This window comes from Cebus imitator, unplaced genomic scaffold (assembly GCF_001604975.1).
Source record: "Cebus imitator isolate Cc_AM_T3 unplaced genomic scaffold, Cebus_imitator-1.0 Scaffold487, whole genome shotgun sequence".
NCBI classification, from domain to species: domain Eukaryota; kingdom Metazoa; phylum Chordata; class Mammalia; order Primates; family Cebidae; genus Cebus; species Cebus imitator.
Genome location: NW_016107802.1, coordinates 1038568 through 1065152, shown reverse-complemented (window position 1 = coordinate 1065152; position 26585 = coordinate 1038568). Strand labels below are relative to the sequence as shown.

The 26585-nt window shown below is 48.1% G+C and overlaps 1 protein-coding gene across 9 annotated transcripts in view; it reads right to left on the bottom strand.

Annotated features, from left to right (window-relative positions):
- Positions 1-18758: 18758 nt before the first annotated feature.
- The window catches only part of PFKFB3 (6-phosphofructo-2-kinase/fructose-2,6-biphosphatase 3), an 86171-nt gene continuing 78344 nt past the window's right edge, over positions 18759-26585 (bottom strand). For 5 of the 9 annotated variants that reach the window (XM_017513207.1, XM_017513208.2, XM_037733001.1 and 2 more), the window contains exons 15-17: positions 25514-25536; positions 22818-22869; positions 18759-21379 (exon numbers count right to left, since the gene is read on the bottom strand). In XM_017513207.1, coding sequence (XP_017368696.1) covers positions 22827-22869; positions 25514-25536 — 66 coding nt within the window. In that variant the 3' untranslated portion in view covers positions 18759-21379; positions 22818-22826. The remainder of the gene's footprint in view (positions 21380-22817; positions 22870-25513; positions 25537-26585) is intronic. The other 4 variants (XM_017513210.1, XM_017513202.1, XM_017513209.1 and 1 more) reach the window with 2 other exon arrangements.

Below are 26585 nucleotides of genomic sequence, written 5' to 3'. Positions count from 1 at the left end.
CAGCAATCCTCTGGATCCTTTCTTCCCCCCATGGGTGGATTTGAATGACCTATCCAGGTCTGAAAGGCCCTCTCATCTCTGTCTACAGGTTTCCACTCACTGAATAGTTTCTACGTGAAGTTTCAGGATTGCAAAATGCAAAAGCTTCGTCATGTTAAATATGCCTGGGAGGAGCCATGCCTCATTTTTAAAGCTTTCCAGGGCAATGAATGAAGTCAGGCCACTGACAACAGCCACCTGGTGAAAAGGGAGGCGTGGCGGCTGGCATGTCCCATCTCCCATGCGCATGGCAGCCTGGCTGGAGATGAAATATGCAAAGAAGGCGCCACAGACCTGAAGGCATTGGCACAACCCTGGAGCAGCTGGGAACCACGGAGAGCCTCATACCCTCTGGGTACCATCATGCACATATTTGGAAGGACAGACTCCATCCTTTTTTCTTTTTTCACCAGGGATGAGGAAACCGAAAGCAGGTTCAGTTACCTACACACCCCAAGTCCTCAAGTGACCTGCCACTTCTTATCCCAAAACCAAATCCTGCTTAGTCCCTGGAAATTCATGTCCTCTGATTTAGGAATACGGCATCAAGCCACCCAGGAAGAGGAGATTTAAACCTTCTCCAGGGATAGCTTGAGCCCAGGAGTTCGAGACCTGCCTGGGCAATATAGTGAGACCCTGTTCTCCACAAAAAGGAAAAAAAAATAAGATAATTTAAAAAAAGCATAAACCTTCTCCAGAAAAGTACCAGTCCAGAAGCTGAGAACGGAAGACAAAGTGAGTTCAAAGGGCACAGGCCCTAAACTCTCAGGGTTAGAAAGAAACCTAGAGATCAGACTCTGGTGGAGCTGGGAGTAGAATGACTTGAGCTTACATGGTTTACCTCAAACCAGCTCATTAGTGGCAGGTCAGAGGCTGCAGCCTACGCCTCTTGCTCCTGACCTGGGGCTCTTCCCACTGAAGCACATGGCTAGTGCTAATAGAACCACAGTGAGCCCAAGAGGAACCAAGTGAACGTCAGGGCCACCCTCCCACCCCACCAACGCTCCCTTCCAGGATAATGATGATAGAATGCTGCTGTGACACGTCCCGCGCACATGCCAAGGCTGAAGACCTGAGAAGGAGGCAGCTAGGTGCTTTTCCATCAGCTTCGCTTCCTGCCTGCCCGGTCGCCTCTCTAGGTCTGGACATTGGTGCTTCCCCAGCCCAATTGCTGCTGATCAGAACATGGAGTTCCCACTCACACCTTCACACAGCAGACAGGCCCACAAATCCTGTCCCATCAAGCACATCGTTTGTTTGGCCTGGCAGAGTTCTGGATACTAAACAAAACAAAACTGAAAAGTACACGCTATTCCTCTCAAGTTTACACAGTCAGATAAAGCAGACACACCCACTGAAGTCATCTTCGCCAGAAAAAAATATGTCTTGCATTTTTGCATTATTATGGATTAATTAAAAATAAATTTATTAAATTTTGCTTCACTTACACGGGGACTAAATAGAAACAGCGATTGGCCAGGTGCAGTGGCTCACACCTGTAATTCCAGCACTTTGGGAGGCCAAGGTGGGAGGATCATTTGAGCCCACGAGTTCAAAACCAGCTTCAGGAACATAGCAAGGCCAGTCTCTACAAAAAATTCTTTTAAATTAGCCAGGCATGGTGGTGCATGCCTGCAGTGCCAGCTGCTCAGGAAGTTGAGGCAGGAGGATTACTTGAGCCCAGGAGATGAGGGCTACAGTGAGCTATGATCATGCCACTGCATTTCAGCCTGGGTGACAGAGTGAGACCCTGTCTTATTAAAAAAGGAAAAATAATAAAAAAAGAAATAAAGAGAGATGTAAACTCCACCCTAATACTACAAATGGGGCCCAAGGGCACTAACTGCACAAAAATCCTGCTTCAAGTTCCTGTAAGGTTAGTGAAAGTTATCATTTGAACTGGTCTATACTGACACAATAAGGCACAGAAAGTAAAAACACTAAAACTTGCACCGATGCTCATCGATTTACCAGAGGGTTCCATCTCGATAAGCACTTCCAAAGTTGAAAATATCCTAAGTCTGTCAAGGCACAGTGGCTCATGCCTGTAATCCCAGCACTTTGGGAGGCCAAAGCGGGTCGATCACCTGAGGTCAAGAGTTTGAGACCAGCCTGGCCATCATGGTGAAATCCTGTCTCTACTAAAAATATAAAAATTAGCCAGGTGTGGTGGCACATGCCTGTAATCCCAGCTACTCGGGAGGCTGAGGCAGGAGAATCACTGGAACCCAGGAGGCAGAGGCTGCAGTGAGCCAAGATTGTGCCACCGTACCCTAGCCTGGCTGACAGAGTGAGACTCTTTCTAAAAAAAAAAAAAAGAGAGAGAGAGAGAAGAAAGGAAAAGAAAATATTATAAGATGCAGTTCAGAACACCTAACCTACCACACGATAGCTTAACCTGGCCTCTCTTAACCATGCCAAGGACACTGACATTAGCCTACATTTGGGTAAAAATCATCAAAGTCTATCTTATAATAAAGTGTTGAATATCTCATGTCATTTATTTAACACTCTACTGAAAGTGAAAAACAGAATGCTTGTATGGGAACTCAAGGCACCATTTCCACTTCCACGAACTATCTCTTTCTCATCATTGTAAAGTGGAAGTGTCATAAATTGACCCATCATCCACTGGAGACCTCTATATTTTATACAGCTGACACTGACCTGGGAAATCCCACATAACCACAGCATAAGGGAAGCTTCTCAGAGTTCTCATCAGCTCAGGTTAATGTGGTCTCTTTCGGCCAGGTACTGATAGGAGCTGCTTGCCGCAGAGCTAGAGAAGCAAGGAAGTCGTACCAGTCTGGGCTCCAGATGCTTGGTGCAGCTCTGGGTCCACTCCTGGATGCCAGGGGTCACCTCTCTGGGTATCCAGAGAATGCTCTGCATTTCAGGGGACTGGACTGGTAGCCCGGGCTCCCTTCCAGGTTTCTTCCAGGAATTCCACTCTTTAACTCCTAAACAGGAAGGAGCACATTGTGGATTAGATTGAGTGGATACCTCAGAAAGGGCTAAAGAGAAAACAAGGGCCAACTGAAAGTACATGGATGAAAAGGACCCTCCATTCCTCATCACCCCCTTTTTTTTTTTTTTTTTTTTGAGACAGAGTCTCGCTCTGTCACCCAGGCTAGAGTGCAGTGGCACAATCTCGGCTCACTGCAACCTCTGCCTCCTGGGTTCAAGTGATCCTCCTGCCTCAGCCTCTCAAGTAGGTGGGACTACAGGCATGTGCCACCAAGCCTGGCTAATTTTTGTATTTTTTTTTAGTAGAGATGGGGTTTCCCATGTTGGCCAGGCTGGTCTCAAACTCCTGACCTTAAGTGACCTGCCCACCTCAGCCTCCCAAAGTGCTGGGATTACAGGCATGAGCCACCATGCCTGGTCAGCATATCACCTTTCAGTGAAGACTTCCTGAAGACTCTGCTTTCTCATCCAAGTGGAGTCCAAACTGCCCTCCCTCCCCCTCATCCCCACCACCAGGCTGTAACAACATTTTTTTTTTTCTCCTCTCTGTGCCAGCAGCAGAGGCAGGAAAATGTTGAAATCAAAGATGGTGGGAAGACATTTCTGAGTTCATGTCACAGAACACACCTCTCCCATTGGCTGTGGGCTGACACACTGTCACCCTGGCCTGGGACATATCCAGCTCCGTTAGGGTCCCACATCCCTCATGCACGGCCATTGACTTTAGCCAAGTTTATTTGCCACCTGGCCTGGTAGCTAGTTCACCTCAAAGCAATTGCCCAATTTGTTAAATTTTCAGAGAGCATTTTACTGGAGAGGGTAATTTTTTTTTTCATCCTTCAAACGGCAGCCAAGCTTATGAGAAGCTACCTAGAAAGAAAACTAACAGTCAAGCCTTTTCAAAAGGAGCAGTTAAGATTTTATGATTTTTAATTGCAAGGGTAATAGATGTAAATGTTCTCATTGTAAAAGACCCAAATAGAAAAGTTTATGGAGCAAAACATAAAGGTCCTACTTTATCATCCCTCTCCTCCACTTCTCCAAAACTGTTTACCTCTGTTAACAGTGTGCTATGTATCCGTCCAGTGTTTTTCGATGCACTGGCATGTATACCCATAGAGAGAGAGATGAATGGAATTATGTGCTACAACAATATGTACTAAAGATATTTTCAAATCTCTGCATATATGTGACCTCATTATTTTTAATTATCACATAGTTTTCCATCATGTTATCATGCTGTATTTTTTTGACCAATTCCATATTGATGGTCATTGAGTTAAATCAGAAATTTTTATAATTACATATGGTTATAAATGTGAGATATATATATATATCTCATTCCTTTATGCAAATAAGACATTTCAATCATTTCTAAGTTTGTCCTTATTATAAGTAACTTTCTGTATAAGCCTTTGTCTGCATGTGTGCCTTGGGACAGATTTCTAGAAGCTGAATCAATGAATCAAGAGAGACGAACTTGTTAAAATGAAACACTTATACTCTTAATTATCCAGTTACCAATCCAAAAGTATACACTGTTGTTAATCCCAAACTACATGAAAAGAAAAAAATTGCAAAGGAAACTTACAGATAAAGTTCTGGGTATCTGTTACCAATTATACCACGAGTTTGGCATGAGCCATCTCAGCCATTCTCAGATAAAATACAGTTGGATGTAAGTGTCACAAAAGCCAAAAGCCTGTCCCACAAATACACAAGCGTTAACAACTTAAGCCAAAGAGTTTACTTCAGTATTAGCCACTCCAGGGGTAGTGGGTTCTTGCAGCCAGTTACACAGATGGTGCAGACCAGGCGTCCAGGCCTTAAAGATGGACAAGCATGGATTTGAATCTACCCCTACATGTTGAAGCTTATTCTCTCATAAGGCCCCTCTTACTCATCTCTTTCCATCCCAACCTGACGCTGCCCTCCTCTCTGCACATATTCCTGTTCTCCTAAACTTAACTTTTCCTGCCTTGGCCACCAGATTCATCTTCCCCACACACCAATTCATCTCTCTCTCTTCTTGTAGGGCTTCCAACGCCTAAAAGGAAGAGTTTTGTTTCCAACTGAAATGTAGAAGCTTGTAACAAACCATCACACCCACCGCTGCAACAACTGAAAAAAGAAAAAGGAAACTGGATGAGCTAACACAAACATATTTCTCAAAAAGCTATTGGGCAGCTGTTAATTCAAAGAACTCCTGAGAGAGCAAGGACTCTTGCTGGGTGAATGGAGATGGGCACAATTCCCTGAAAACAATGATGAGTCTGGAGGGGCAGGTGGGTGGCTGGCTCTGCCACAGGCTAGGGGAGATGCAAGGACTTTTTGAAGATTCAGTGAGATAAAAATATATCAGTCTATTACTCTCTTTCCACCCCATCCTTGACCTCTGAATATCCAAAGTCTATTTACATTGATTTCAACTTGCGAAATATTTGAGTTGGAAAATGTATGTTGGGTTTTCACGGTTCAATGGTTTCAACCTAGGCTGCAGATTAGAATAGCCTACGGAACTTCTAAAAATACCCATGGGGACAGGAGACAAAGCAGTATCCCAACCAATTAAAACAGAGTATCTGTGGGGTGAGGCTCAGACCTCAGCACTTGCGAAACATCACAAGATGATTCTGGTGCACAGCTAAATTAAGAAGCTCTGAGGACCTACTCATACCATCCTGTATTAGTCCATTTGCCATTTGGGCTGCTTATAACAAGATTCCTGAGACTGGGTAATTTATTAAAATAGAAATGTATTTTCTCATAGTTCTGGAGGCTGGGAAGTCCAACATCAAGGTGCCGGCATCTGGTGAAGACCTTCCTACTGTGTCCTCAGATCATAGAAGGTGGGAAAGGGGAAGAGAGAGTCAATCTCTCCATCAAGGCCTTTTACAGCGTGTCTAATTCCATTTATAAGGGAGGAGCCCCTAGTGCCTAATCACCTCTCAAGGACCCACCTTGTAATACTGTCACATTGGCAACACCTGAAATTTGGAGGAAACACATTCAAACCACAGCACATCTCTTATACTTTATGTGTTAAACTATGTTATATCATAGCATTTTAACTCCTGAGGGCTCATGCTGTTTTCAGGTAACCGTTGTGTCTCCCACAACACCCAGTATAACACTTTCCCTGAAGTAGGAGTCCAATAATTGTAAAGTGGTTGAGGCAATATGCTCCTAGGAGAGTTAGCCTTTAGGAATGCAGCATCAGGAACAAAATGCTTTTTTAAATGTTTATATTTTTAAATTGTAAATTGGCAAATAATATTTCCATATGGATAAGGTACAAAGTGTTGTTATAATTTATGAATACAATGCAGAATAACTATTATCAAGCTAATTAACATAATAACACTTATCATTTGTCTTCTGAAATAAGCCATTTGTCAAATGATACCTCAAATACGTATCATTTTTTGTGGTGAGGATATTTAAAATTTACTCCCTTAGCAATTTTGAAATGTACATTATTTTCTACAGTCACCACGCTGTGCAATGTCTGTCCCTCCCTCTCTCTCTCACACACACACACACGCACACAAATATTCCACTTGCCTGAGATTTTGTACGCTTTGACCATCATCTCCCCATTTCTCCCATACTCCAGCCTCTGTAAACACCATTCTTCTCTCTGCTTCTTTGAGTCTGACACTTTTTGATTCCACACATAAGTGAGGGCATGCAGTATTGTATTGGTCTTTCTGTGCCTTGATTATTTAAATGTTTTCCAATTCCATCCAAGTTGTTGCGAATGACAAATTTCTCTATTTTTATGGTTGAATAGTACTCCGTGTTGTGGATATGTGGTATCTTCTCCATCCATTTACACATTGATGAACACTTACATTGGTTCCGTAACGTGGCTATCGTGAATGGTGCTGTGATGAACACGGAAGAGCAGACATCTCTTCAACACACTGATTTCAAATATTTTGGGTAAATAGCCAGAAGTGACGTTGCTGGATCATATATTAATACTAAATCTATTTTCTATATTTTGAAGAACTTCTATACAATTTTTCATAGTGGTTGTACTGATTTACATTTTCACCAACAGTGTACAAGCATTTCCTTTTCTCCACATCCTCACCAATACCTGTTATCATTTGTCTTCTGACAAGAGCCGTTTTGACAGGTATGAACTAATAATCTCATTGTGGTTTTAATTTTCATTTTCCTAATCCACATGAATTCATTAATGATGCATTAATCAACATTATTAAATTGAATATGTTTTTATATATCTGTTGGCCATTTGCATGTCTTCTTTTGACAAACATCTATTCAGATCCTTTGCCTTTTTTTTTTTTAGATGGAGTCTCGCTCTGTAGCCCAGGCTGGAGTGCAGTGGCATGAACTTGGCACACTGAAGCCTCTGCCTCCCAGGTTCCCGTATAGCTGGGATTACAGACATGTGCCACTATGCTCGGCTAATTTATGTATTTTTAGTAAAGATGGGGTTTCACTATGTTGGCCAGGCTAGTCCTGAACTCCTGACCTCAAGCGATCTGCCCACCTTGGCCTCCCAAAGTGCTGGGATTACAGGCATCCTTGCCCATTTTTTAATCAGATTATTTGCTTGCTTTCTGTAGAGTGGTTTGAGAAGTGCATTTTTTAAAACCACACATTTAACACTTCAAAACAAGGAGAGAGAATAACATTTCCAAGCCAACAAAATGAACAACTTCATATTGGCCCAGGAAATCTGGCGGTGAATATATTTCCAGAGAAACTACATCAATAAAAATGAAAGAAAAGGTCAGTTTTCATCCTCAAAAGACCCTGCTCCACTGGGTTTCTTACCTTTCTGGAAACCGATTGACTTTTCTCTAATCAAGGTAAGTCCAGGAAAATAACAAAGGCATTGGCTTCACGGCTACTTGGTAACCACTGTTACCTGATTTATTGCCCACTCTACCCATGACAACCTGTGTGATCTGGGGCAAATATTTTAACCTCCTAAATGTTTAAACCTCTCAGCCTGAGATTTTTCATATATTAAATGGGAAAAAATCTATAACCGGCTCTTATAAAGTGGTGGGGAAGATTTCATGTGATGCCCTAAAACTAAAACCCACAGCAGGTATTCTAATATGACCCATGTTTATTCTTTGAGATCATTTATTTATTCATTCTCTAGCAAGAAAATCAAGTTCCTATGAGAGACCCATATCAAGATGAGGAAAGGTTCATTAGAAGGGGTCTAGAGAATAAACCATCACAGAAATGGAATGGGACAGGGCTCTGGGCTGGCCGGGAGAGGAGAGCTGAGCTTTTCGCTTAATGAAGGGGGAGCTGAACTCTTGAACCGACTGGATGTGTTTTTCCTCTGTTTGGCCTTGGCCTGAACTGGCCAAGAAGCAGTGGGCGGATGGATGTCACTGCCTATTTCCTCCCAGTTGTTTTTACGGACCTACATTTTAGAAGGCTAATTGTTGGAGTCCTCATCTTTCTTCCCCACAAGAAGAGGGCTTTGTTCAACAATTAAATCAGGCTGTCTCAGAGGCAAAGCCTTTCCATTTTAGATCAAGGTTTGGCTCTAAACATAAAAGAAATACTGGCTGTATTTCATTTAGTTGACACTGTTTCCTCCTTCAGAGCCTGAGCCAAAGCTTTGCACCCAAAAGAAACACTGGCCCCACCGTGATGTATCCTAACATCCAAATACCAGGAGGTGAGATCCCTGGTAGCCAGGGCGAGAATGAAGACAGTTGTTTAGACATCTTATTTCTGCTTCCAGTGAATGAATGAAGCCAGTGTTGTCCTTGGGTTATCTACATAATGGCCCCGGCCCTTTATCTGACTTCATCTGGGACTTGTTGCACTTCCGAGTCTGTGCAACAGACCCACAGGGAAAGGGTGCTGCACCAGCCTCGGGGGTAGGGGTGCAAGCTGTTGCTTTGGCACACAACTTATAAAATGAACACTTTTCTCCAGCGTTCTAGAGCTGCTGCCTAAAGCAATTGTTTAAAATGGGAACAGCAGACGCTGGGGATTCTGAAAGCAGAGGGGCCAGTGGGGGGATCAAGGGTACTTTGTTCACTGCTTGGGAGATGGGATCATTAGAAGCCCGAACTTCAGCATCATGCAATATACCCACATAACAAACCTGCACATCTCCCCTCTGAATCTACAATTTTTTAAATATTAATATATCAATAACAAAACAGGCTGGGTACAGTGACTCACACCTGTAATCTCAGAACTTTGGGAGGCCAAGGCAGGCAGATCAGATCACCTGAGGTCAGGAGTTCAAGACCAGCCTGGCCAACCTGGTGAAACTCCATCTCTACCAAAAAATTCAAAAAAATTAGCCAGGCATGGTGGCAGTCGCCTGTAGTCCCAGCTACTCAGGAGGCTGGGGAAGGACGAATTGCTTGAACCCAGGAGGTGGAGGTTACAGTGAGCCGAGAACGTACCACTGCACTCAAGCCTGGGCAACAGAGCGAGACTCCGTCTCAAAAATAATAATGATAATAATAATAAATAAAAATAAAAATGTATATCAAGGAAAAAAAACAAATAAAGTGATTGTTTCCGGATTAAAGGATTGTGTTCCGTGCTTTTAATGTGAGTGTAAACTGCTCCAGTCCTTTCTTTGGGAAATACTGCCCAAGTTTCCTTGTGCAAGTCACATGGCAAATTCACTCTGTAAACAGGAGCCCCTCAGGAGGCCTGGGCCCAGCAGGTGAATGGCCATCACCAGAGAGCAACACAGGGCACTGGGGCCGTGGGGAGGAGGTGGGAGGCTGAAGGGGCTGCACAGAGGGGCTTTCAGGAGAGAGAAGGAAATTGTCTTCTTAACAATAAGTAGTAGCTGCTGTATCTGGCATTCTAGAGCATTCTGCCTAATGCTACTTAGAGCTTTTGTCACCTCCCGGGACACTGCCCTCACACCTTCCAGGTAAGTAGTTTTAATGGAAAAGAGAGCTACATCAGGCTGGTCTGAGTGCAGTGGTGTTTACAACTAATTGATCACAACCCGTTACAGATCTCTTTGTTCCTCTCCACTCCCATTGCTTCACTTGACTGGCCTTTAAAAATAAAAAATGAGGCCGGGCGTGGTGGCTCATACTTGCACTCCCAGCACTTTGGGAAGCCAAGGCAATCGGATCACTTGACCCCATGAGTTTGAGACCAGCCTGGACAACATGGAGCAGAAATTTAGTATCTGCCAAAAATACAAAAATTAGCTGGGTGTGGTGGTACATGTCTGTAGTCCCAGCTACTGGGGAGGCTGAGGCGGGAGGATCCCTTGAATCTAGGAGGTTCAGACTGCAGTGAGCCCTGACCACACCACTGCACTAGAGTCTGGGCGACAGAGACAGACCCTGTCTCAAAAATAATAATAATAATAATAATAATAAATAAAATAGCCCAGGTGCAGTAGCTTGTGCCAATAATCCCAGCACTTTGGGAGGCCAAAGCGGGCAGATCATGAGATCAAGAGTTCGAGACCAGCCTGGCCAACATGGTGAAACCCCATCTCTACTAAAAATACAAAAAGCAGCCAGGAGTGGTGATGTGTGCCTGTAATTCCAGCTACTTGGGAGGCTGAGGCAGGAGAATTGCTTGAACCGGGAGGTAAATGTTGCAGTGAGCTGAGATTGTGCCACTGCACCCAGCCTGGGTGAAAGAGCAAGACTCCATCTAAATAAATGAATAAGTAAGAGGTAGACCAGCAGTTGAGTTGTTTTGTCCCAGCATCGTGACTTCTGACTGCTTTCCCTCTGTGAGCCTCAGTTTCCCCACCTGTAAAGTGGTGGAGTTTAAATTTGCAGATCTTGAAGGTCCCAGCTTCAACCATCTGGGCTCCTAAGTCTAAAAGTCTCATTTTATGGTGAGTGTATGCTTCTCTTTGCTAGGAACTGTTTTTCTCATTCATCTCTTGTAAAATGAACTCCCAGCTTTCAGCACAATCTTGGGCCATTAATAGGAACTCTCCCTCTAAATTATGAATGAACGAGTGAACCTGATTTACCCCAGCCCTTCTCACTTTTACATAACACCCTCTGGGTGATGAGGGCATCTCCAGTCATCCAACGTGCCTATATCCTTAGCTGCCCTTTCCAGCTTCTCATCCTCCCTAATCCTTTGTGAGCTGTGGATTTAGAAGACCAAGAATTACTTGTCCAGATCTAATCTGCTTGCAATAGAACTAATTTGTGACTGTAAGAGAATAGCAACAGAATCTTAGCCCAGATTCTTGACTGGGCTAAGGTGTGTTTTGTATTATGACCTGCCCCAGAGCATCTGCTTGAATACAGCTTTTCTGGATGATGCACCCGAATTCTCAGGCCTGCCCAGAATTGGAACATGGTTAGTGTTTTCCTCAAAAAGAATGAGCAGCCGAGTTAGTCCAGAAAGACCATGGTCTCTCCAGAAATTCCTTCCCTTCCCCATGGGCTTCACTAATATTCCTGAGGCCTGTGGTGGTCAAGCTGCCTGGGAAACAGAAGTTGGGTCTTCACTAAACGGCCTTCACTTCGGGTTCCCTGTGTGTGTGGTGCATGCTTGGCCCTGGCAAGCGAGTTGATGTCTGCTCTTCATTTGACACCGAAACAGCGGAGTCAAGGCCACACTCTCCCCTCAATGGGATGAGGAAGAAATCGCTGACACCAGAGTTGAGTGCAGTGGCTCGCACCTGTAATCCCAACACTGGGGGTGCTGAGGTGGGAGGATCACTTAAGCCCAGGACTTCAAGACCAGCCTGGGTAACATAGTAAGACCCCATCTCTACAAGAAATAAAAATATTGGCTGGGCGCGGTGGCTCACGCCTGTAATCCCAGCACTTTGGGAGGCCAATGTGGGCAGATCACCTGAGGTTGAGAGAATCGTTTGAACCCAGGAGGCAGAGGTGGTGAGCCAAGATTGCACCATAGCACTCCAGCCTGGGCAACAAAAGTGAAGCTCTACCTCAAAAATAAAATAAAAATATATATATATTTTAAAAAGCTGGGCATGATAGTATGTATCTGTAGTCCCAGCTACTCAGGAGGCTGAGGTGGGAGGATCCCTTGAGCCCAAGAGTTTGAGATCAGCCTGGGCAACATAGCAAGATGCCATCTCCACAAAAAATATTTAATATTTGGGCATGATGGCCCACACCTGTAATCCCAGTTATTTGGGAGGCTGAAGTGGGAGGATCGCTTGAACCTAGGAGTTCACGACTGCAATGAGCTATGCTTGTGCCACTGCACTTCAGCCTTGGGTGACAGTCTCGGAAAAAAAGAAAAGGAAAGAAATAGATGACACATTTCACTCCTAAACCCTGGCAGTTATAAAATGACAGAATAATAATTCCTTTCACACCTTCCGCCCTCCATTCAAGATCTGCAGAGCTGAATTAGTGAAAGAGAACAGGACCCAGAAGGAAAACATCTCAGCCTCTATGGGGTGCATTGCAGGAAGCGGCTGCCCCCATTGACGGGACTAGAGTGACAGCATCCAGAGCCTACCAGGGCCGTGTCCCGGCTCCCTTCCCAGGGGATGAAAGGATGTCTCCAAAGCAAACACAGCGGGTTTCCGTTTCCTTTCGTACTCCTCTCCCTCTGCCTGCCACTCCCGACTAGCTGTATCCATGTGGCTTCTGGGAACTAATAACTAAGTAAAGAAAGTCTTGGGCCGAGTTTCCCTCAAATCTCAGAGCTGACAAAATATTCTCAATATGTTGTCCCAGGACCAGCTGCTTGGGATGTGTGGCAGTTCCATTTCTGAGGATTACAATGAGGTTGTTAAAGGGATCGCTCTCTTTCTCCATGAAATGCTCTCTGAAGGATTGGCCTTCTTCACACAGCTCCCTACTTGTCTTCGAACTCGAAGGACCCAAGCGTTCCTCGCCAATCAGATGTTAGCTCTGGAAGGGTGTTGCCAAGTCTTCCTATGTTTTTTTATCCCTAATACTTAGAACAGTGATTTGCATATAACAGCCATTCAACAATTACTTGCTGGTATAGATAGCCTCTTCCAAGTCCTGTTACAAAAGCCTCACTGGAATAACTAAAATGAGCCCCTGTGGACTGGTCAGGAACTGAATCTGCTGCGAAAGAAATATAGAAATAAAATGTCCACAGAACACCGTTTCTGTGCACTAGAGTGGGAACGCTTTCATCCGGAGGGTTCGCCTGAATGCATTAGAGACCATGCGTAACAGTTAAGGCGCATGGGGAAAACGAAGTGAGGATGTGGCTGCACTGCCATCAGGGTGGAAAACAGGGTACCTGCTTCTATACATAGGGGTGACGGTGTGCCCTGGCCAGGCCTGTCCTGGGCAGGAATATTAAGTGCTAAATATTCTGGAGAGTTGACAGAAATCAGAGATTGCAGAGCTAGTTCAGAGACTTAAGGAGTCATCTACAAAGAAATGATCATGAGTCCACAGTGATATAAATAAATGATTGAGGCCGGGCATGGTGGCTCACACACCTGTAATCCCAGCACTTTGGGAGGCAAAGGTGGGCAGATCACCTGAGGCTGGGAGTTCGAAACCAGCCTGACCAACATGGTGAAACCCCATCTCTACTAAAATGCATAATTAGCCGGGCGTGGTGGTGCATGCCTGTAGTCCCAGCTACTCAGGAGGCTGAGGTAGAATTGCTTGAACCCAGAAGATGGAGACTGCAGTGAGCCGAGATTGCACCATTGCACTCCAGCCTGGGTAACATGAGTGAAACTCCGTCTCAAAAAATAAAAATAAAAAATAAATAAAAATACAAAAAATTAGCCAGGCATGGTGGTGCACACCTGTAATCCTAGCTACTCAGGAGGCTGAGGCAGAATTGCTTGAACTCAGGAGGCAGAGGTTGCAGTGAGCCAGTATCATACCATTGCACTCCATCTCATAAATAAATAAATAAAATTATTTCAAAATAAAAAGTTTTCCAAAAACCATCTAGTCTAAGCCCTCTCTTGTACATATAAGAAATCTACGAATGCTAACTTGCAAACGTCCTGCATCCCAGTACCGAGCATGTAATAAGCAGGACCTTATTACATTGGCCTGTTGTTTGCCAAGCAGAGAAAGATTATTGTGAACATAAGCAAACTCCTCAGGCTGTTTTAGAAAAGGGTGAATGTGGAAGTTGGGGATCCAAAAACATTCCCTTAAAATTATCTATGTAAACGTACCCCTTAGAAAGTCTTCATCGTCAGGCACGGTGGCTCCTGCCTGTAATCCCGTCACTTTGGGAGGCCCAGGCAGGCAGACAGCTTGAGTCCAGGAGTTCAAGACCAGCCTGGCCAACATGGTGAAACCCCGTATCTACTAAAAATACAAACACTGGCCAGGTGTGATGGCGCACACCTGAAGTCCCAGCTACTTGGGAGGCTGAGGTGGGAGAATGTTTGAGCCCGGGAGTTCAAGGCTGCAGTGAGCTGACGTCATGCCACCGTACTCCAGCCTGAGCAACAGAGCAAGACCCTGTCTCAAAAAATATAAATTAGAAAGTCTTCATGTTCTCCAGGAATAGGGAATCCCCAAGGATGCTGTTTGGAAGAGGTAGGGAGGGAAAAACACGTAACCTTACAGAATGGACATCTGGTCTCCAAAGTTATGTGAGCACCCCGAGTCATCACCCACTCCAGAAAATCTGTGATTCATGTGGACGCTGACAGAGCTCTCCACAGCCCCAGGGACAGGAAAGCCCAGTTGCTCATTAATATGCGACTCAACTCCCTTTCCTGTGGTCTGCTGACTCACGTAGGAGCACTCCCGGCAGCCTGTGCAGACAGGCTGCGATATGGCTAGCAGCGCCGTCAGGGAGTCTAACAGACCTGGGGTTTAGCCCAGTTATGGCTGAGCAAAATCAAGCAGGGTCCTTAAGTTCTCCCTGCTACAGTTCCATATCTGAAAAGTGGGGATAACAGCGTCTACCTCTCATTTAAAATGCCAGGCACGCATGTTCAAATGAATAACTACCATAGCAGCACCCTCTCTGTGCCAGGAACTGTCAGGAGTGCTCTCAGTGGGGCAATTCTCAACCCCTAAGGTCAGAAATACCATCCAACCCAGCAATCCCATTATTGGCTATTCTCAAAGGTATACAAGTTGTCCTCTCATAAAGACATATGCACGTGTATGTTCACTACAGCAAAGACATGGAATCAACCCAAATGGCCAGCAATGATAGACTGGGTAAAGAAAATGTGGTACATATACACCATGGAATCCTATGCAGCCATAAAAATGAATGAAATCATATCCTCTGCAGGGACACGGAAGGAGCTGGAGGCCATTATCCTCAGCAAACTAATGCAGGAACAGAAAACCAGATACCACGTTCTCACGTATAAGTGGCAGCTAAATAATGAGAACTCATGAACACATGGTGGGAACAACACACACTGGGGCCTATCAAAGGGTGGAGGGTGAGAGGAGGGAGAGGATCAGGAAAAATAACTAACGGACACTGGGCTTAATACCTGGGTGATGAATAATCTGTACAACAAACCCTCATGACACACATTTACCTGTTTAACAAGCCTGCACATCCTGCATGTGTACCCTGAACTTAAACAAAAAATAGATTAAGTCCTCCCAATAAGTCTGAGAACTATGGCATTCCTTCACGTTTTTTCTTTTTTTTTCCCAGATAGAGTCTCGGACAGGGGCAGTGGCTCACACCTGTAATCCCAGCACTTTGGGAAGCCAAGACAGGTGGATCACCTGAGGTCAGGAGTTCAAGACCAGCCTGGCCAACATGGCAAAACCCCATCTCTATTAAAAATATAAAAATTAGCCAGATGTGTTGGCATGCACCTGTGATCCCAGCTACTCGGGAGGCTGAGACAGGAGAATCACTTGAACCCGGGAGGTGGAGGTTGCAGTGAGCCAAGATCATGCCACTACACTCCTGCCTGGGGAAAAGAGAAAGACTCGATCTCAAAAAATAAATAAATAAATAAATTTATCCAAAGACATTTCTCAGGGACTGCACCAGTGGTCCTCTTTAGTCTCAAGGGCTGAAGTGCCATGTTTTGAGGTGATTCTGGTGTCTTTATGGGGGTTCTCTTTTCACCTGATCTTAGTAGTATGTCAGAACCTATAGGCTGAAACCAGCACCTTCACAGATTATCTAGACCTTCAATGAATTGACTGGAAAGACCTGCTCACATGCCAAGAACAAAGGAATCTAAACTCACTGACGCTGTCTTGGGAAACGTGAGCTTAAAATGAAGTTTATAAAGCAGTCTTTAGCTGGGCATGGTGGCTCATGCCTGTAATCCCAGCATTTTGGGAGGCCAAGGCAGGTGGTTCACTTGAGCTCAGTAGTTCAAGACCAGCCTGAGCAACATGGTGAAACCTTATCTCTACAAAAAAAAATACAAAAATTAGCTGGGCATGGTGGCACGTGCCTATACTGTAGTCCCGGCTACTCGGGAGGCAGAGGTGGGAGGATGACTTGAGCCCTGGAGGCAGAGGTTGCAGTGAGCTGAAATCGCACCTCTGCACTCCCTTCTGGGAGACAGAGCAAAACTCTGTCTCAGAAAGCAAACAAACTCTAGAACTCAAAAGTATTGTGAAATTCAAATTTTGAAAACTCACAGAAGGCTCTGAATTTATTTTTGTTAATGTAATATTTTTACTAAAAAGAAGTTACTTTCCACTCACATTTCCCTTTTTCTATAAAGAGTCTCCTAAGCCTCCTCTCCAAGCTGAATGAACGCCTCGCTCCTCAGCAGTGTGTCATCTGGGTCTCCTCCATAGCACTGGTTATCCATGTAGTAACGGAGCCCACTGGGGGCCAGGTCTGTACGGAGGATGATGAGGCACAGGGAGCTGCTCTGCTCTCAGGGATCCTAGGCTCAGGTGGCAGGAGACACAGAGCACGTCAGTCAACACACACTCCAAAGGTGTGCAGGGACCTGGGAGGCAGGGGAGCCTTTTTGGGGACAGGCTTTGACAGCTGAATGGGGATGGGGAGAAAGTGTCGGAGAGAACCCTGGATAGCTGGGGAGACCTCCGAGGGGAGGGAACCGCACTCTCGAAGGCCCCGCAGTGGGCACATGTTGGCGTTTGAGGACCTGCATGAGGCCAGTGTGGCTGGAGTTGAAGGAGTAAAAAGTGGAAGGAACCGAGGCCAGGCAGCGAATGAGAACAACTGGTGTGCACAGTGTCCAGCCCCCGGCCCCAGCCCTCCTCTCCCCGGCAGCATCCACCCAGTTACTGATCCTTCTGTATTTAGTGACTACAGACCTAGCCCATCTCAGACGAATCTCAGAGCTGGCCTGAAAAGTCGCAGAGCCCCCGTAGTTCCCCACAGCCCAGCCAGCCCAGGATCTTACAACACGTCGACAACCTCTTTGGGAGCCGTCTTTTAATTTTCTGGGCAGTCAGCCTGAAAGACTATGCCGGATTTCCACCAAGGCCACTGCTGTACCCCTACACCCAACACATCTCCTGTCATCACACGTGGCCGAGAACCTGAGGAGGTGGCCTCGGGGTCACCAAAATGCTGCCCCGTCACGCAGCAGCCAGATCACAACCCTGGGAGTCATCTCGCAACGGAGGTGCCAAGTCTCTGCCGCCTGTTCTCTTCACAGTGTGGGCTGCAAACACGTAAGGGATGAAGGAAGACTCACTGGGGAGTCAGGGCTATTTCTGGAGTGTAGCAGTGGGGGTTCTGGAAGAAAATCAGACCAGGCAAGATGCTGCAGGTCACATGCACCGGCTGCAGAAGGAACCACCGCCCCAGGGCTTCCTCCACTCTGCGTGTACACCACGCTCCGCCCTAAACCCTACCCGATCTGCAGAGACGCAGATGCTGAGACTGTAAGTGAAATAACCGGCTCAACCGCTGGCAGCCAATGTGTGGCAAAGAAGTCACAGAAGCTTGAGTTTTATTCCCTGTAGAAACCTGGAAGGGGCCAAAGGGGATGGGGAAGGATGGGTGAAAGGAACCTAAAATGAAAGATGCCTTCGGTGGTGGCGCTGGGGCCTGCAATGAGCACAGCGCTCGCGGAGGAACTGCTGCTGTTTGACACGGCAAGGGGAAGGGGCATGGAAAGGAAGAGTAAATGCCGACGTGGGGCCAAGCGCAGTGGCTCACGCCTGTAATCCCAATACTTTGGGAGGCTGAGGCAGGTGGATCACCTGAGGTCAGGAGTTCAAGGCCAGCCTGGCCAACATGTCCGGCTTATTTTTGTATTTTTACTATTTCTAAATACTGCACTCCAGCCTGGGCAGCAGAGTGAGAAACTCTCAACAAAAAAAATAAATTAATTAATTAAAAATAAATAAAAATAGGCTGGGCACGGTGGTTCACGCCTGTAATCCCAGCACTTTGGGAGGCCGAGGAAGGTGGATCACGAGGTCAGGAGATCAAGACCATCCTGGCCAACATGGTGAAACCCCGTCTCTACTAAACATACAAAAAAATTAGCCAGGCATGGTGGCAGGCGCCTGTAGTCCCAGCTTCTTGAGAGGCTAAGACAGAAGAATCACTTGAACCCAGGAGGTGGAGGTTGCAGTGAGCCAAGATCACGTCACTGCACTCCAGCCTGGGTGACAGCAAGACTCCATCTAAACAAATAAATAAATAACATGAAGTCTATCAATTAAAAAAAAAAAAATTGAGACAGCTCATTCTCCCCGAATGCAGGCGTTAGACACTCTGTACTTGAACATCCTGTTTAAAGGAAGATAATGAAGCGGTGAGTTGGCGGCACCATGGTGCATCTGCTGTAAACATCAATTAAAGACTCTTCTTTTCCCCATGAAAAGATCAGAGGTTCACTTCGTCCATGTATTTCAACCAGGTATTTTATTGGTCTGGCAACTGCAAAATATACAAATTTCTGAAAGGCATCTCCTATTTGAAAGCTAGCACAGCCTTACATCCCAGATCATTAACTCAGACAAATACGCAGAGCACAGAGAAGTCGTAAGTCACACATAGGAGGCAAATCGATTAACTAAACCCAATCTATACAGCTTTCTATTTTTTAGGCTCCCTTATACATATTAAATAAATAAATAGCACATCTGCTATCAAAATAATAAAAAAATAAATTTCAAGTATTACAAACGAAAATATCATTGGTGTGGTTCCAAACAGTTCTTCTTCGCTCCCAAAATGAAGAGCTTTGCCCGTGGTCTCAGGATAGAATAAGGAGGGGGAAACTCACCCAAAAACAAATATGCCAAGTTAAAAATATTGGTCCCAGTGATTTTCTTTGTGGGGTGGGGAGTTGGTAAGAATCAGTAGATGCCAAAAGTCCATGACTATAGCTCAAACCCACCCCCAACCCAATGTCCCCTCCAAAGGCAGGTCACTGGCTTGTTCTGCTTTCTGCAGTATCTCCCCTCCCTGTACAGATTCACGTTCCCCCTCTCCCTATCTATGCCCTTCCCAAACTAAAGTCCTGTGTTAGGCCAAGGCTTCCGTATTTCGGTATTGATTTTAGGTAGTCAGAGGGTAGATGGGAACACAGCTTTATCAAGCCCCTATCTGTATCGAACTTCAGGGTCAATGTTCAGAGAATGAGACCAGCAAGGGGAACACGAGAAACCACTCTCAAGAGCAAAGCAACAGGCCCTTCATGTCCAATCGAAAAATACAACCGAGTTACGCACACTCATGCACCCACACATGCCCACCCCTGCCTACACAGTCTCATGAGACTCAACATCCAGGGAGAGAAAACTGTGAGAGTCAAGTTGCACAGGAATGCAGACAGAGACATCCTCTCCAGCAGAAGCCGGCCAAAGGGAGTGTGATGGGCGAGGGGGACTTGAATCGTTCAGCATGAAAATCCCCCACCTGATTGTATGATATCTGAAGGACAGCCTCAGTTCCTACTCAATTCCAACCAGAAAAAACATGCATTCTTTAAAAGTTCTTCTTGAAAAACAAACAGCAACGGCTCTTCTCTCCACACCCAATCTCAGGGGTCTAAATCCCCCACCCTCACCCAGAACCTAGCCCTTGAGCTGGGAGGAGGATCTCAGGGCCCATGGCAGAAGGCAGCAAAGAAAAGTGACCTTTGGCACCAGCTTTGAGACATCCTGAAAAGGGTCATTTGGACAAACTCTGCTGCCGAGTTTCCAAACAGTTTCATCTGGGCACAAGACACCCCCCGCCTCCTACCCCAGGGTTTGAGGCAATGGGGAGAAACCAAAAGGCTGAGACGACAGGTCCCATGCTTTCCACCACCACACAAATGTCACAGGTGCCATGAAGGCATGACCAGGACAAAATCCACTCTTCCAACTTCCCTAAGTTCCCAGCACAGCGCCAGGCACACAGCAGACACTCCAAGACAGCGTGCAGGCAGATCTTGAAGCAAGTGACCAAGACTGAGGCCTTGCTTGGGCCACTGTCCCCACCTGGGAAGCAAGGACAGTCATGCAAGCCCTGGGGAAGGATGCCAGGTGTTCCACTCTGTGTCATCCAGCTCCCCACCTTCAGAGGCTCCAAGCTCCCCACAGGGCTAAACACCGCAACATCTATGTTCCTGAAAAGAAGGTGTGACTCTCAGGGCACACTTCTGCCATCAAAAAAGTGCAAAAGCCAGCAGCTCCAGGAGAGTGCTTCTCTGTTCCCTCCAAGTCCAGGTAAGAGGAGAGAGGGTCCCTGCAGCTTCCTGGGAGCGGGAGGCCCAGTTCTCATATTTCAGCAAAATACTTCCTTCTCCCCATGCAGCCAGCCTGCCCTTGGACATCTTCGGAGGGAGAACGCAGACCTGGAAATGTGCGGATCTGAGGGAAACCAGGGTGTGGACCACCCAGCCAACTTGCATCTCAGCTCCGGGACTTCTTGGAGATGAGGCCCCAACCCAACACCTGTCCAAGTCCATTCCCATGAGGCGTCTTCCAGGACAAGATGCACCAAACAGCCACGTGGAAGTTTTTAAACATCTCCTGACCTTCAGCAACTAGAAGCTTGCCTCGTTTAATTTTTGGATTCTGCCACCAATGTGGTCTTCCCAACTCTGAACGCGCCAGGAGATCGTAGAAACAAAATAAAACAAGATGACACAGTGTCCCCAGCGGCCTCTTGTCAGGACCCCAACGTTCATCACCCTCCCCAGGCCTCTGAAGGTCTCTGAAGATGGGCACTCCTAGGAAACCCAGAGAGCAGAGGTGGGGGCCCCCCGGCTCAAGGCAAAGCACCAGTGACCTGAGTGGCTTTCTGGTGTCCAGCGGCCGAGGTGACACAGAGGGTGCCACGCATGGTTCTCTTCAGCCAAGGCTCCCCCTCTGTTCCACCCCACCCTCTCAGGAAGAAGTCCTCAGGATGCATTTCGCCTCGGGCGGAGGGCAGGGCACAAGCTAAGCTGCAGAAATGGAAATGGAATGGAACCAACACGTCTGCTTCAGTGTTTCCTGGAGGAGTCTGCGCTGCTCCGGGAGCCTTTCATGTTCTATTTTCAGGAGAAAAGAGAGGTGGGGAGGGAGTTAGGATTTGTGGCTGGCTGGCTTCTAAAGCAGAAGACGCTGAGCCATGCAACAGAGAATTCTCCCTCCCTCTACCCCAGACAAAGAACACAATCCAAGAAAGGGGATGCCAACCCCACATGTGGAAGAGAGCCCAGGAGGGCCCCAGAACATGCCAGAAGATAACCCCAGAGTCTCAGAGAAGGGGCTGGGCGCCAGGCCAGGAGCCTGCCTGGAGGTGGTCGTGTGTGGCTCCAGGAGGACCATGAGCTTTGAGGTCCTGGGTGCCAATGGCCACAGGACACTTGTGCTCACGACCTCGTAGAAATCCCACCTGAGGAGCCTCACTGGCCACAGCCAGGGCCTCCAAGGACAAACAGGCCCCCTCCTCCCTACTCGGCTCAAAACAGAGTCGCACTCCCAGCTCCTGCCTCCAGATTCTGGGAACACGGCTTGACAGGCAGAACACAGGTGACACATGGAGTGGCCGGACGCAGTGGGGAGGCCCAGGCGGGGAGCCAGGCAGAGGGGGCTGTTGCTAAAGCCCTGCCCCTCTTCTGATCACAGTGGCCCTGGCAGGAAGTCCCATCCCTAAGGCCCTGGCCAGTACCAACGCCCCTGAAAACATGCTCTGAAATCAGCGAGGAGCACGACTGACCGCCACTGCACAGCAGGGCCTTCTTCCCTGACCACCTTCAGCTACACCCCAGAAAACAAGAAAACACACAATGTCTATAAGCATTCTGTCCAATCCCAAGTGTCTCCACCAAGACTGCTCTAAAGAGGGTGGGAGAGAGCAGGGCCACCATGGCCCATGCCCACCCAACGGAGAACTGGGAGGAAAGTCACATGGCTGGGCAGCATGCCATCGCCCAGGCCTGGGCCAGACTCAGGACCGGACCCAGGTGATGGGTGCCCACCAGGAGGTGATAGGTGCCTGCCAGGGGGTGATGGGTGCCCACTGGGAGATAATGGGTGCCTGCCAGGAAGAGGTGATGGGTGCCCACCGAGAGGGGAAAGTTCTCTCCAGAGCACCCTGGGTCCTCATATCTAGGGAGAGCCCCAGCCAGGATGTGGGATCAGAGAGCAGGGCTGACATTTCCCTCCACATCTGCTGGCTCCAACCTGCCCTCAACATTACCAGCCCATGGCTTCCGGCACCCACAGATGACAGCAATGCAACAATGACAGTGGAGAGCCTGCAGGACTGGGTGATGTCCACGTCCTTCACCCAGGGGCCCCGGCTCAGGACACGTGGGGGGTGAGAGACAGATTAGAAAGGACCTCACGACAATGGTGCTGCACTGAACACCCTCAGCATGGAGACAAATGAGCCCCGTGCTGCACAATGGCCAGTCTGCACACAGACCCAGATGCCATGGCGCAGAGCAGGGCGGGACGGAGGGACATGCACCAGGCATTTACCTTCCACGCTTAGTAAGGAGAAAACTTTGAGAAAATGTGACAGACAGTTCGTCTTTCAAGTAGAGAGGGGAGGAGGAAGAAACAGGTTGGAAAAGGAAGAAAAAAAATCTTTAGTAGGGTTTTCTAGTGTGCATTGGAAGCTTAAAAACTGCAGGCTGCATTACAAATGCCAGGTGATCTCTCCATCCCAGGCAGTCGGCACAGCCCCCAGGAAGGCACTGCAGAATGCGGGTCAGGGCAGCCGTGCGTGCCCATTTACTGGGAAACCAAAACTACAGGGGTCAAGACTCCAGCCCAATGGCCTTGAGACCCCGGGTTTCCCCTTCCCAAGTCTGAGTGTTCCCGCTGCCCCAGAGGAGAAACCCCTCAGGGAGGGCACCCAAATGCTGACCCAATGCCAGCAAGCCCAGAAGTCTCCACAGGCCCAGGGGAGCAGCCATCATCCACCATGTACTTCCTAGGGGCCAGCTATTTTGCTGAGTGCTCTATCCATATTCTCATTATAAACACCGTACAAAGTTGTTATCTCTATATTACAGACGAGGAAGCTGAGGTCCTAGAATTGCTTTAACTTGCCCAGAGTGTCAAAGACAACGGCTGGCAGGAGTAGAACCAAGATGCAGACCTGGCTCAATCTGACCTTAATCATAAATTGTGGCCACAGAGCCCAGGGGACTGCTAGAATCAGATGTGGCTACAATGCTAGATGCAGGGTCACGCACCCAGGACAGACAGAACAACAGGACTTCAGAGTGAAATCCCGACCCGAGTCAGGTGCGATGGGTCCACAGGCGTATTTCTGCTGAATGGGAGGGATTCTAGCAAAGACACTATTATGTCAGTCTTGGAGATGGGTCAGATCAACTTTGGAGGGGTGGGGGCTATCCTCGAACGGCTCCTCCCAGTAGAAAGATTTCTTTCCTGACAACATCAGGCCACGGGTCTAACACAGGGTCCCCAAGCCCTGGGGTGTGGACCAGCACCCAGTCCATGGCCCATCCGAAGGCGGGCCACACAGCTGTGGTGGGCAGTGGGCGCGCCAGCATTACTGCCTGACTCGCAGGGGCACACACGAACCCTACTGTGAGCTGCGCACGCGAGGGGTCTAGGCTGTGTGCTCCTCTGATAATCTAATGCCAGATGATCTGAGGCAGAGAACAGTTTCCTCCCAAACCATCCCCCCAACCCTGCCATGGTGGGGAAAATTCTCTTCCATGAAACAGGAAGAGAATTTGGTCCCTGGTGCCAAAAAGGTTGGGTACTGCTGGTCTAAAGGAGCAGGACACGCACAGATGTAAAACCTTCAGGCTCCAAATCCAAAGCCAAGTTTCACACAGGAGAAGCCCTGACCCTGAAGTGCTGCACGCCAGCTCCGGGCTTTCCCGAGAGCTGGAAGTTAGGGCAGGCCCACATTAGGTAAGCAAAGCCTGGCCATGGGAAGCAGCTGCAAGGGGGCGGCTGTGGAGGGACATGAGGGTCCAACAGCTTTCCGTCATACCTTGTGGGCTTCAGGGCAGGGGCGTTGGGGCAGTGGCAGGGAACGGGCACCCAGCCTGCTCCCAGAAGCTGCAGAGAGGAGGCGGCCAGCTTTCCAAAGCAAGGGCCCTTTGTGCCCTGGCTCTGTGGCTCATCTGGACGGCACGGGGCAGTTGCCCAGCGCCTCACCCATTAAATGGGCAACTGACTGCCCTGCCAACCTCCCAGGATGGCCTTAAGGAACATGGACATGGGGACACTGGCACATCCTCTGGCCCTTCACCCCTCTGCCACCAAAATCTGAGTGCCATGCTGAACCCCTCCCATTTCCAAAACCAGCCATGCTTGTCAGCATCCCAGGCTGCACGCCTCACACCTTTCCAGTTTCTGCAGAAATCAGTTAAGGAGCAAAGAGGTATGTTTTTGGGGTGATCTTCATGGTGGCTCTCGTTAATGTTCTGCAGCAGGAAGGAAGGCCTCTGCTCCCAGGGGAGGATCCCAGAGAGATGGGCACACAGCCCCAGCCATCTAGGGGCGGCAGGAGCTGGGGCTGAACCTGAAACTCTGCAGCGAGCTCTGGGAGGGGCAAGGGCGATCACAAGGGTTGGAGACAGAAGCCGCACCCAGACCTGGGCATGACTATGACATCAGCAGGCTCCAACCCCGGACAAACCCAGGATCCCCAAAAAGGGCTCTCCACTCAGAGCTCTCTCGGGGCGGGGCGAGGAGGATTCTCATGGGGAGGGAGAGGATGCAGAGCTTGGGCCCCACCATGCTCCCACCGCTCCCCATAGGTTAGGCTCTGAGTAAGTTTTCCTTTCAAAACGAAGAACACACCTAGGGCAGGACGGAGCCTTAAGGCAATGGGAGTGGGCACAGACGCAGCTCGCCACCAAGATCTGACTCTGAGAGGGAATGTGGATTTATGCCGAGACCTAAACCACGGCCGTCACAAACCATGACCTGGAGCCCTGAGGGGGTCACACGGCCATGTCAAAACACACTGAACGGTAGTGGGGCCACCATGACCTCCTGCACCCTTTTCTAAAAAAATTCCTGAATCTCTCCTCCCTGCTCCCATGCCCATCTCCTCCTTCCCCCATGGAGGACCTCAGACCACAAAACTGCTCTCATCCTCAATATTTTAACAGGAAGGAGGCCAATTGAGCAAGCAGGAAGAAAGCGGTGCAAGCAGCGGCAATGATCAGAGAGATACTTACAGACAGGCTTGCCCTAGCAAAGGCTGCGGAGGAGAAGCAGAGAGACGAGTCAGTCGGCAGGCAGGGTGCAATCTGCTGGGGCCAAGCCCTGCAAAACCCCACGCCGGCCCAGCAAGCTGCTTCAGACATCCAAAGAACCCGGCCACCCTGAAGGACTGTCCTCCCAACGCCAGGGCAGCTCCGAAGCGGATGGGCAGGTGCAGCCCCTATCACTATGTCCTCTCAGGATGTCACCTTCCTACCCCTGGTCCCCCCCAAGCATCAAAGCAGCGGCCTCTGACCCTCCAAATACAAGCCCACGTTTCCATCACGTGACGGATGCCATAGGGACACCATTTCAGTTCTGTTTGCTTTTCATAACAACCCTCAGATCTGTGACCTGCAAGGGAGTGTTTATGAGCGCTCTCCCAGCCCTGGCCCCATCATTTGCAAAGCTAGGGAGACTGAGGGCCTGGGATGTGAAGGAATCTGGGCCACCAACGCCAGGCCTCCAGGCTTCCCCAAGTCACAGCCGCCTCACCAATTCCACGGGTCCCCTCCATGTGCCCGACACTGGGCTGGGCACAGGGCATGAATCCCCTCATCTGATCTGCCTTTTGCACTGCCACTAGCTCCCCATTGCCTGGATTAAAACACTGAGGCCTGAAGAGGTTAAGTGACCTGTGGAGGCTGCAGCACCCCTTAGGTCACATTCCAGACACCACCAGGTCTAAGGAAGTCTCAGAGAAGGCGGGAAGACGGGGCAGGCTGAAGAGGATGCTCAGAGCTGGCACAGGTATCCGGCCGGAAGCTGCGCTGGGCTAATTGGCAGGGCCAGGCCTGGAGGGCAGGGGTGGGGCAGACCCGTGGGTAGTACCTGAATTTGAGCCCTGAAATTTCTACATCTCACATATTTGCAAGGGTTCCCAGCTGTAAAGGAAAAGACCAGTTTTCTGAAAACAAATCTTAATGTCTAATAGCCAAAATCTTCCAGCCTGTGGTCGTCAAAACCCATGAAATAAGTGAAATCAGGTTGGGTTTTGTTTTGGATTTTACTACCTGCTGGGATAACTATGTTATTTATGTGAGAAAG